Source organism: Silene latifolia, chromosome 4 (assembly GCF_048544455.1).
Source record: "Silene latifolia isolate original U9 population chromosome 4, ASM4854445v1, whole genome shotgun sequence".
NCBI classification, from domain to species: Eukaryota; Viridiplantae; Streptophyta; class Magnoliopsida; order Caryophyllales; family Caryophyllaceae; genus Silene; species Silene latifolia.
The window spans coordinates 18,533,623-18,545,251 of record NC_133529.1 but is presented as its reverse complement, the minus strand read 5'-3'; the positions used below and the strand labels follow the sequence as shown (position 1 = coordinate 18,545,251).

General features: G+C 36.6%; 1 protein-coding gene across 2 annotated transcripts; it reads right to left on the bottom strand.

The window, feature by feature from the left end:
• Positions 1 to 1,030: 1,030 nt before the first annotated feature.
• Positions 1,031 to 11,337, bottom strand: LOC141653154 (uncharacterized; the record flags this gene model as incomplete). Of its 2 annotated transcripts, none has more annotated exon segments than XM_074460826.1 (16): positions 1,031 to 1,524; positions 2,126 to 2,238; positions 2,401 to 2,591; positions 3,161 to 3,275; positions 3,387 to 3,513; positions 3,887 to 3,958; positions 4,120 to 4,246; positions 5,006 to 5,124; positions 5,996 to 6,168; positions 6,264 to 6,377; positions 6,971 to 7,049; positions 7,394 to 7,537; positions 7,747 to 7,998; positions 8,256 to 8,451; positions 9,281 to 9,462; positions 11,230 to 11,337. In XM_074460826.1, coding segments are annotated over 16 exon segments (2,379 nt in total), but the record flags the coding sequence as incomplete, so codon positions are not given.
• Positions 11,338 to 11,629: the final 292 nt, after the last annotated feature.

The window sequence follows — 11,629 nt, the reverse complement described above, 5'->3', positions numbered from 1 at the left end:
GCTTAGGCTGTTGGGAGATTCTACTTCGAAATCACGGACATCTACTAACAACTTGATCAGTTGATTGTCTTGGTAAGTGGCCATCTTTAAAAAGGAAGCCATATTATTATAGTTTTACGTAGGACTTGTAATATGAGAATTGAGAGAATGAAGATTAATGGCTGTTAGAATAATAAAGTATGTTTTTGTTGGTAGGTGATAGTAATGATTAATTACATACTCCGTATTAGGGATCAATATGTGTGTATATATATATCAATTCATTGGCGGCTTACGGTTTCCCTAATTAGAAGGGGAGTAGGAGTGATAATTAACAGAAATTATCTAGGAAGCAAGGACAATATTGTTTTATTATTATTATTATTATTATTATTATTATTATTATTACAATGGATATTTGTCACCGACTATATATATATTTCTTTTCCTCATAAATTTTGATATTCGGTAAAAAAAAAAAAAAAGGTTAACTATGTTACTCTTAAACGAAGTATTGCGTGACAATCATAACCGGTATCGTCATACAAATATTAAATCCAACTGAAAATAATACTCACTTTATTTTTCTGTTTTTTTTTTCTCATTTCATTAAAATACTCCTCACATGTATTAGAGAAATGAGAAGAAAACAGAAAAATGGAGGGAGTAATAGTGTATAGAACATAAATGGTCGTAAATGATTTTCATACTATGCATTTTAATCAAGGTAGTGATAGGGCCCTCGCTAGTGCATGGTACCGACTACCAACTTTCATTTTCATCCTAGTTGAATATAATATTGAATATAATAAAATGTTGATAAAACTTCAAATCACAAATTCATTTTGCACCAAAGATAGAAGGATAATATAAGGGGGTGTAATTTTTAGTATATTTCATCTTCCTTGAATTAAATGATGCATTTTATATTTTCAAAATACAAAATTACACATCTTATCACGGTGTATTACCGCATCAATCTCCGACTTATGGACTTCACCAAGGTGTCAATTACCAGATACTTGCAATAGAGATTGAAGATCAAAACATCTGGTGCCACCATAATGTCTTTATTAATTAATCTTATGAAAATGGTCACTAGAAATTATCGAAGCACTATTTGAATTTTAAAGTTCTTGCAGAGAGAGACGAAAACAATGAGAAAATTATTAAAAAAAAAATCTTTATTATTTTATTTACATTATATGAACACATTGATCTACACCACAAGTATGGGCACAGCTGAGGGTTCATGAAAAAACACAGGTCTAGGGTTTGTCACAAGGTGCAGTAATTCCTAAGGATCTGCCTAGCAAGATCAATAGCTCCACTGTTCTTGTAAATCAAGTGCAAGTTGAATGCTGCTTCTCTTCTAAGGTCACAATACCCGGGTTTTGGATCTCTCGTCGCATCTTTATCTTTCTTCATAATCTCCGGCATGGGCAGGTCTTCTTGCCGAATGGCAAGTACCTTCTCGTAGTATGATGCTGCTAGTGAAACGAGTCCCACGTGGTGACACGCTCTAGCTAAATTATATAGTGCTTCCTGAAAAAACATATAGTAGTACACCCTGTGTTCATATTTACGTAAAAACACGTAATACAAATTTTCCAAATAAAAAACATTTACTCGTAAAACATATTCTCAAAACTCGTGCTCCCCGTTTGCTTGGGATCTATCTTTGGTTACTCAACAAAGGGGAACCACCGGATTGTGATTTAAAGACCTTAACCATTCGTGGGTTACTCAGTCGGCTTCACTGCCAGAATCAAAACCAAATGACACCTTAGGATTTAAGAGTGCTTGCTAAACCCATTTAGGGGAAGGGTTAAACTAGAGTGGTGGTGGTTAACGCAAACACACGGACACCAGGGAGATCGTCAAGGGTGTGGCTGGCAACGAGGTGGTCAACAGGTGGTTAGTCTATAGGAGTAGATAAGAAAGAGGTTTAGAATGTTCATTACTGAGATATTGTCACCCTAAACATTGTCCATCACATCACCTAATGATCATAAGATATATCGAGTTAATTAGCATGAATCATGTTTCAAAGAAAAGATCGGAGACAATTTTAAAGTATGAACAGAAAAGTAACTCGTTTAATCTGTTCATTACAGCAAAAAAAAGCAGGGGAAGTTGAATATACCTGACTATTTTCACAAGTTCGTAAATTGTTATAGAGAAATGCTAAGCCTTGTGCAACACATTGATGCTTGTTTTGAAGTCTATGTCCAAGGGCTAGATTGATCAAGGCAGTCCCTGCAAGGAACGAAAAAGAAAACAATTACGTCTTGTAAAGTAAAAATAGCACACTTGCTAATAGATTGCCTTCAATTTTTGCAAAACTGGAAGCAAATAAAAATAATTGGTGGGATCATATAACATTGAGCATCAGTTCAGACGTCATTAAAAATACCAGACCTGCACAAAGATTGATTAATGGGGACTCCGGCATTTGTTTATAAGCTTCTAGATATTCTCTTGCCGCCACTTGGTGTTGGCTAATCGACGTAAACTGATTTCCGGAGATGATCATGGGTGGTACTAAATCCTTGTGCACCGCCCGCATATGATGAAGGAACTTGTTGTGCTTCGAAAGCCGGTTCTCTAATCTTAGAAACATGGACGACAATAACATAAACAAATTGAGCCACAAGTTAGAACAATAATCAGCCACAAAACAAGATTTCCCGCTTATGTTGGAAACACATAGGGCTGTTTCCTTGTAGCCTGTGATGTTAGTTTGAAAACCGTGAAGGAATTGAAAAGCAACTGATACCACCATACCAGTCAGTCAGTCCCTAGAAAGGGAAGAGAGAGAGATACAAAATAAACAATCTTAAGGAAACACCCAACTTATTGACAAACATTGCTAAAGGAACCTTATTTTACGAATCAATAGAAGTAGAGCACTCGTAATAAAAATTGCTTCATGAATCGCACCAACTGCTAAAAGGGCAGCCCGGTGCACGATGGCGTCCCCGCTAGGCGAGGGTCCGGGGAAGGGTCCCACCACAAGGGTGTAATTGGGGCAAGCCTTCCCTTGCCATTTTGGCAAGAGGCCGCTCCAAGGACTTGAACCCGTGACCTCACGGTCACAAAGCAACACCTTAACGGTGCGCCAAGGCTCCCCTTCAATCGCACCAACTCACGGTCATCAGCATGTAATGATATTACTTACCTTAAGACTAATTTATAATAGCAGCTCCAGGCAGCTTTACTTTGTGGGCGCTGCTGAACTAGGTAACGTACGTAATCAAACCCATCGGAAGGATCAGTGATGTTCATGGCTATTTCTGTAGGCAAAAGCAATTTTGAATGTTAATAAATAGGTACAGCAACAAGATTAAAATATATGCTTGAAACAAGTGACAAAACACTTATGAGTGTCTATCTTTATCACTCACCAGCACCAAGGGACCGAAATTTTTCCTTCTTCTCGGTAGGCAATGTCTTATAAGTTATTTTCAAACTGAGTGTTATCAATTCCATTGCCTCACTATACCTTCTCAATGAGGTCAGTGCTCTACATAACTATACAAGTACAAATAAACTAACTTCAGGTAAATAACAATAAGTGCGAATAAAAATTATATACTCCGTAGTTCAAAGCAAAATAAAAAAAAAGGTGCAAACAAATCAACAGTATACCAAACATAACAACTCCGTGTCTAACGGTGTCTCAAGCATGTTATATTGAGTACTAGTATAAAGAAATTCAGCAGGTCAAAATGTCAAATATTGTTATATTGAACTATAATTATTACATAATTAGCAGGATGTATTTCATACAATTTAAATTTGCAAGACAATAGCACAATGTTAACTTTAAGTGTAATCTTATTCCCCAAACTTGAGAAAAATTTAAGCAATTGATATTGGCACTAAGAAGGGCAAGAAGACTGACATCTGAAATAAGATTATAATTCTCCTCGTCCTTGAAGAAATCAGGCCATGGAGGTGCCTTCAATGGTTGTTGCTGAGAACATCAAAACAGTTCAAACAATTAACGGTAGTTTGAGAAAATCGTCCAGTATTTGTGCGTTGAGAGTTGAGACTCTAAGTGGTCCTAAAGAATAGTTGAGGAATGAAGGGAGTACAACAATTTTCATAGTAAGAAGAGATTTGACGCCAATTTACCGGAATTTCGTCTTCAGAATCATCACTTTCCCACTCAAGTCCGACATCCATTGCAGCAGAAGTCTTGTCTTCATTTGCTAATGCTTTCTTTTCAAGCAACTTTTTCTTTGCTCGGTTGGCTTTTAATCTACGTTAATGAGCAGAAGAATAAATAAGCGCTCTTTCTGTGCATAAAAATAAGCAAGTGTTGAGCAATCAATTTAATAGGTTTAATCTCGCTGGTTTGAGTGAAAACTGCCAAATCACTAGTAACAAGAATGCCTAATCTTCACAAAGGAGTGAAGCACAAGTCCAGGAACACACTCACAAACACAGAGGATATGCATATCCTAGTATCCTACAAGTATGTCAACTGTACCAAATTCATCCATAAGACTATCACAATTGTAAATGGACACACTATTAGAAACTAAGATCTTCATCCCATTCGTAATGTCCTAATTTGATATTGATGGTAACCAATGGCAACTTCGACCATCAAACTTTCCAAATATATGAAAAGATAAGAAGTACAATTCGTAACAATATGATCTATAAAAGCAATTAGCTCATATCTATCATTTTTAAAATGCTGTGTATGTTGTAAACTGTGAGGAAATATTGGTCGAACGGTCAGAGTAGACAGAGTTTCAGTACTAGAGTCAGATTGCGACAACATGAATAGGATGGAGGGAGTAACTGGCAAATGGCAACTGACACGATTATCTCTAATGGTTCTGAAACAAAAACAAAGAGAGTAGCATTATCAAAATTCAAATTATCAAATGACTTTTTTTTTCATATCCTTTCAAATAGATACTCGAATCAACACACGGATATTCAGACAGTGCGAAAGGATCAGGAGGCACTACTGAACTGTACTATGAGTAAGGATTTTAAGACTTACATATCGTTCTTCGAAGCTAGTCTTCTGAAATGTCCAAAGACCGAATCTGTTTGATCATCACCTAAAACTTTAACTCTCTCCAAAAGCTCACTCCTAGAGAGCGATTTTCTTCGTTTTACCTGAAAAAATTATTAATAAACAGACAAAAATGAGAGGTTATTATATTCAAGTTCATGAGAATGCTATACATCATATGGCAAGAACTAATTCTTAATATGTGCAAAGCAAACAATTACACTACCTACTAAAGTAGATGACTAAATAGACAATGTTATATTAATCATTTATTCAAAATTCTCCAATAAGTTGGCTTTCAACAGACACTCCAAAGACTCAATATTATTATGAAGGCAAAGTAGCAGTTGAGCCCAGGAAACCACAATCTTCAATGCCACCCCAACTAGTACCTCTTCCAGATATGTGATATACTTCTATTACCTTCTAAGCAAAATGTTATATCTGACTCTCGCTGTGACAGCAAAACAAAGAGGGTTCGTTTGGGTACAATAGTTGGAGGAAGAGGGAGGGGAGGTAGATGGGAGCGTGATATTTTCCTTCCATATATGTCTTTAATTCTATTTTGGTTTTCAAAATCATTTTAATCTTTTCTCTCAATTTAAATTTAAGTTTTTATAAAAGAAATCCGGAATTCGATTTTAAAACCTGTAAGTTTACCTTGACTTTGCACTACATTTTCGCTCTCCCTTTTGTTTTTCACTTTTCTATTCGTATTTTGAGGTGTGCGTTCACCCATGGACGGTTCTAAAGGACGATTCATGTCAGCCGACCCCAAATCATTTTGGGATTAAGGCTCTGTTGTTGTTGTTGTTGTTGTTGTTGTTGTTGTTGTTGTTGTTATATGTCCTACCTTGGTTGCAAGCGTGCATGCCAGGCACATATGAGCATTTGCATATGCTTACAAGTAGGTGTGTCTCTGTGTGAGCACAAGGCGAGCTTCTAGGCATAATAATCTATAATTCTTTAATGTACCTTCTGATGCATAGAATCAATTTCCAATGAGTCATGAACAAGAGGATAGATCACTTCAACAAAGGCCTCAAGCATCCCTCGACTTTTATAAAATTGAGACAGCTTCAGTTTTACTTTCACATTACACCACCATTGTTCAGAATTATCTGTCTCCCCGTCCTTTGATAATCCTGCTAGAAAAGATTTAACTTAAAATTTTGACACAGCTCTCATCCTGAAAAATATGACCATGGCCGAAAAAGGGCACAACCTTATACCAGTTCACTACCTGAATTAAGTGGAGGAGAAAGCAATTTTATCGCTTCATCTTCTCTATTTTCCTCAAAAAGAAGTGACGCCAATGTTAAGCGAATATCAATATCATCTTCATGTGCTCCTAAGGCTGAAATGACATACTAGTAAATAGCAAGGCACAAGAACATAGGGGACACAAAGCGTGAAAATTGAGAAGCATGACAGTATTATAGCATAAAAACCATGCTTATGACTTATGAAAGCCTACTTAGATAGGTTTCTCATACCACTTCAAACTACTTGGCTCAACGACGTGTGATGTCACAAAGTCTTATGAGCTCATGAATTGTCAACCTTTACGTTTACTATAAACTGACACAGCAGGTAGACAGACAGCAGACTGTTGCCCTATAACTCTGCAAGTTATTAGCCATTGAATAAGTGATGCCTACTCTTGCAATTTTTGTCAGGGTTGAATAATATTATTGTAATTGAACATGTATTAAATGGCTGAAACCAAAAGAAAGAATTAAAAGAGATGAAAAGAATCTAATTAAGCATATCGAAATTCGGCACTTAATTAAGTCGTCGTTTAAATTGAAGGTGTGTTTGTTGGTTACACACTTAAACTATGACGAACAGCAATGTCAGGTAAGAGAACTAAATAAATTTCATAATCTCTCCATGACTAATAGTACACACAATATTTAGGAAGATAAAAAGTTTCAGAAAATTACAAACCTTCGTAGAAGAACTGAATAGCTGAAGCTGCTTCATTCAAAGCCAAGTAACAGTTGGCAATTTTTAAACATAGAAGTCCCTGAAACGATTGCAAAATCAGTGTTTTGAAGGATCATATTAAGAAAAAATATATCATGTCCATTTGGTATTATCAGAGGTGTCATCAAGTAAGGAAGTCAATCAACCCACAAAATCTTCACTAGCAAAGTTCAAAACCAAATTACTACTACAGCAAAAACCGGAAATCAACCAAGCTAGCAGAAGCGGGAGATTAATTATCTTAGAATAGAAAGACATGCACATATTCAAAATGAAGCATCAATGCATGACATAAAGCAGTCCGGAAAGCAACAATGCAATAAAATATCATGAAATGAGATCGGAAATATAAAAAAATGCATGAGCTGCAGCATGCGATCATACATTATATGAAGGACATCCTTCGAGCATCAGATAATACTTCAATGCAGATTCAAAATGCTGTAGCTCTGCGAACGTGTTTGCCACTGCTATTATGAGGTCACTCTGCTGCTCAGCAATTCCCCTTTCCAAAAGTTGGAAACAAACCTGTACAATAGAAACGCGTTAGTGAAATTAAACAAATACCCTGGTCATCCTCTCCACAAAAGAGAACTTAAACGATAGTACATAAGGTAGAAGCTCTTACAGTTCACTATTCATCGTTTAATTGAAAATTAAAATATGTAAACAGTAGTCCACCACCAAAGTCAAATGTGGACAATAATATGGGAAAGAGGGAGTAACAAACGGTGTACCTCTGCCTTATCAACATCAGCAAGATGCACGTAGCAAATCCCTTTTCTAATCGTAATATGCAGTGGAAATTCTCCAGAACCACAGACCTTTTCAGCACTTTCAATGTGTTGAAGAGCTTTAGTATAGTCATTCCGTTTCATGTATGAGGAAGCCAGCAAATCAACCACAGCAAGATCAGCATCAGAATGATCTTTAAGATACTCCTCCAGCATAGTTATGGAATTTTCATACCGGCCACATTGGTTATACAACTGTAAAAGAAAGAAAGTCAATAACAAAAAAAAAAAATGTAAATGAAATACCAGAACAGGTCACAAAACTGATGTGATTTACACAGTTACTGTAGTTGGGAATAATGCAACTGGCAATCAAAAGTTTTTATTATGTGCATCTAGCCCCTTTGATTTAAGGACCCAACAATAGTATAAGAAGATCAGCAAACATGATGCCTCTATATATCACGCAACACGCATTTTAAACTATACTACAAAAGGAGCAGGAATGAGACCATTGTCGCCTTTTTGAGAGCTTCAACATTATCCTGACTCATTCGAACTATCTGATCATACGTTTCAGCAGCTTTTAAGGAATCTCCTGCCTCCATAAAAAGTGAAGCCTTATCGTATCGAAGAGAAATATCAGATGGATCTGCAGTAATTGCTCTAGAAAGACAATACCAAGCTTGGCCAGTATTGCCCTGCTCTCTGCAAAAAAAAAAAAAAAAAAAAAAAAAAATAGAATAAAAAAAAATATGATACAAGTCACATCTGGCTTCAAAACTTCGAAGTTTTAAAATCATGAGGCACTCTCTATTAAATAAATCCAACAAAAATTAATACTGTATATGTTCATGGACAAAGATCACAATTCTAACGATAATTCATATAGGAACATTTCAACAATACCAATAGAGCCTTAATCCCAAAATGATTTAGGATCAACTGACATGAATAATCCTTTATGACCTCCACTCACGCCTCAAAATGCAAAGAGATAGAAAGAAAAAAGTCAAGCTAAGCCTATAGGTATGAAAAATCAAAAACTCGGTTTCCTTTTATAAAAACTTAGATGTAAAATACAAATTAATAACAATAATTTGAAAATAGAAGTACAAGTTAATGATGGAAAAATTCTTAAAAGTAGACAAAGCATGATTATTAAGAAGTTTTAGGTAAAATGTCCGACAAATCTCGAATACGTAGTACTCCGTAAGGCGTAATATATTTAAAAAAAGGTTGGACTAGTAGTTTAAAAAACGACATATAAAAGAAGTGAAAAATCAAACTTCATGATCCACATGAATCATTTCTCTCCAAAGTGCTCTCCGTCACCGTACACTCTTCAATCCCAAGGAATCTCATATCATTTCCAATGACCTTTATCTAAGTTTTTTTTGGGTCTTCCTCTACCCCTAGCAACCTTTTTTGTTCCCAAAGTTTCGAGCCTCCTAACTGGTGCATTAATAGGTCTCCATCTCACATATGTCAAATATATAGGAACATTTCAAGAAAATAAAATGTCAAAGATGCTTACATGGAACTAGTAACAAGGCATTTCCACAGAGATGCATCTTTTGGACTAAGATATGCAGCAAACATTTTGAAATCTGTTGCTTTCTTTATGTCACCCTTTTTGTTATATACAAGCCCGAGCATGTGATAGGGATCGGGCAGATTTGGCGCAAGCCGAACAACCTCCTTCAGCAAGCTAATTGCCTGTGTCAGAAATGATCATGAATGCCAAGTTTTAGCCGAGGGAAGCAAAATTGAAGTGGAGGGCTACTAGTCCAAAAAAAAAAAAGAGAAAAAAAAAGAGAGATATTTCAGATTCAAGGGGGGCAACACCGGTTAGGAAGTCCCCTTCTACCCACAGTCGCAGGGTTTGTATGTATATCAAACCTTGCAAGAAGAGATTCAATAATTTCTATTGCTATAATTCTCAATTCTCAAGAATATTTATGTATAGCAAGATATGCTCTCATTATGGAAAAAAGAAAAGAGATGTGCAGCTCAAGCCTTTTAAACTAAGACTACATTGACAGCCTCACAGGAAGTGCAGGAGGAGGCCAGTACAAAATGCAACTCTTATCATAAAAGCGGTTGCCTAAACTGAAAGCCTAACAAGAGATCCTGATACTATGACACATTAATATTAAAGTGATAAAAGAGTTGCATTATGTATTGGCCTCCACAACCTACCTATGAGACTGCCAGTGAAAACCTTTCAATATATCCTTTACAAGTATCTGTGCAGTGCTTCAGAGAATTAAAACTCAAAACAGGAAATAGGGACCACAAATTGTACCACAAAACTTAGCGAGCGTTGTCACAAATGACCACCACAAACAGAAGGATCAGAATAGTTAAATTGATATTGGGACTACATAGTTGTTTAGCTCACATGCTTGGAGAAAAGCATGTATTCCTTCGCAATAATTAGCACTCACATGACATCCATCTGATAGAGTGAGTAAACTCGTACACTCGTCATGATATCTTGCACAGTCACATAGATACAGACCAAAGTAAAAGGAATGCAAATCAAACATAGAAAGAAAAAAAACCTCAATTTTGACGATATCGGTATGTATTAATAAGTAAAAGTACTACTTAAAATTGTTCATATTTTACTACGCCCTCCTACTTTTTTTTTTTTTCCGTTGCTTTTGGGCTCCAAAATTAAGAAAATAAGACTTAATTTACTTTTTTCTAGCCTCATGTGACCCTCCCATATGCTTCTCTCTCATCCCTCTCAGTCTGCCTATTAGATAGCCTTCATACAAACCACTATCCGCCACTGCCCATTTGCCCACTGGTACTTAGCCCCAATCACCACCACCCTAAAATATAGTCTTGACCGCCAAAAAACTGCCATAAATCCACTGGCAACCCAATTACCACCCAACACTAACCATTGTTATCCGAATATTGTGATATGAAAGGGAAGTGATGGTGCAAGGTCAGAATCCTCCATTGTCATTGTCGTGGTGGTGTGGTCAGGAACATCGTCGTCCACCTCTAAGATCTAGGTGAGATGTACGCAGTGCTAATGCGAGGAAAGTGGTTGTAAGAAGTGTAGTGGTAGGAGGTGGAATGCGTGGCTGGTGCACGATGGTGGGGGCAAGGATGGTGTGGTGGTAGGAGCTGAAGAGGATGAGTGACTTTTGGCGATTGTGGGGTGGTGTTGTGGAGGATTTAATTATTGACAGTGGTCGGTCAATGAAGCTGTGCTCAGTGTCAGTGGTGAAGGGAAAAGAGTGTCAATGCTGGTGGTGGGTGAGGTAGTGGGTGGGTGAGGTGAGAAAGAGGGTGTGAGGCTGAGTCTTTACAGATAGTGAGTGAGGGTATATTTGTTAATTCCTGTTTAATTATTATATGTCTAAATTAGGAAATAGGGAAAAAATATTGACCAAGCCCAAACGGGAAATAGAAAAGATAAATAGAATAGGAGAGACGAGAGAGTATGAATCAAGTGAGACATACAGCTTCATAGTGGCCATCTGCATAGTGAAGATTGGCATCGCCAAGCTTCCTTGTAATTTCAGGGCTAAGATTATTTCGCGATCCTTTACGCCTCCCTCTCTTCCTATCCTGAAGAAATAACAGATAGCATATTAGTCTGCCACAACGGACATCACAGAGTATGCATTGCTAAATACTTAATAATTACAGCCTTACAGGCAAATCTGTTCTAACTGATCATATTTTAGTATTTTACTTGGAAACTACGGGAAAAAGGATTATACCTCCAGATGTACAATAGCATTGTACAACCATCCAACCGAGCTTTTGTGCAGTTTTCTTGAGCATTTTACTGTTTCTAAGTTATGTTTTAATTTTTTGACGTCAATACTCAAATTTAATTGAGCTTATATGTATTATT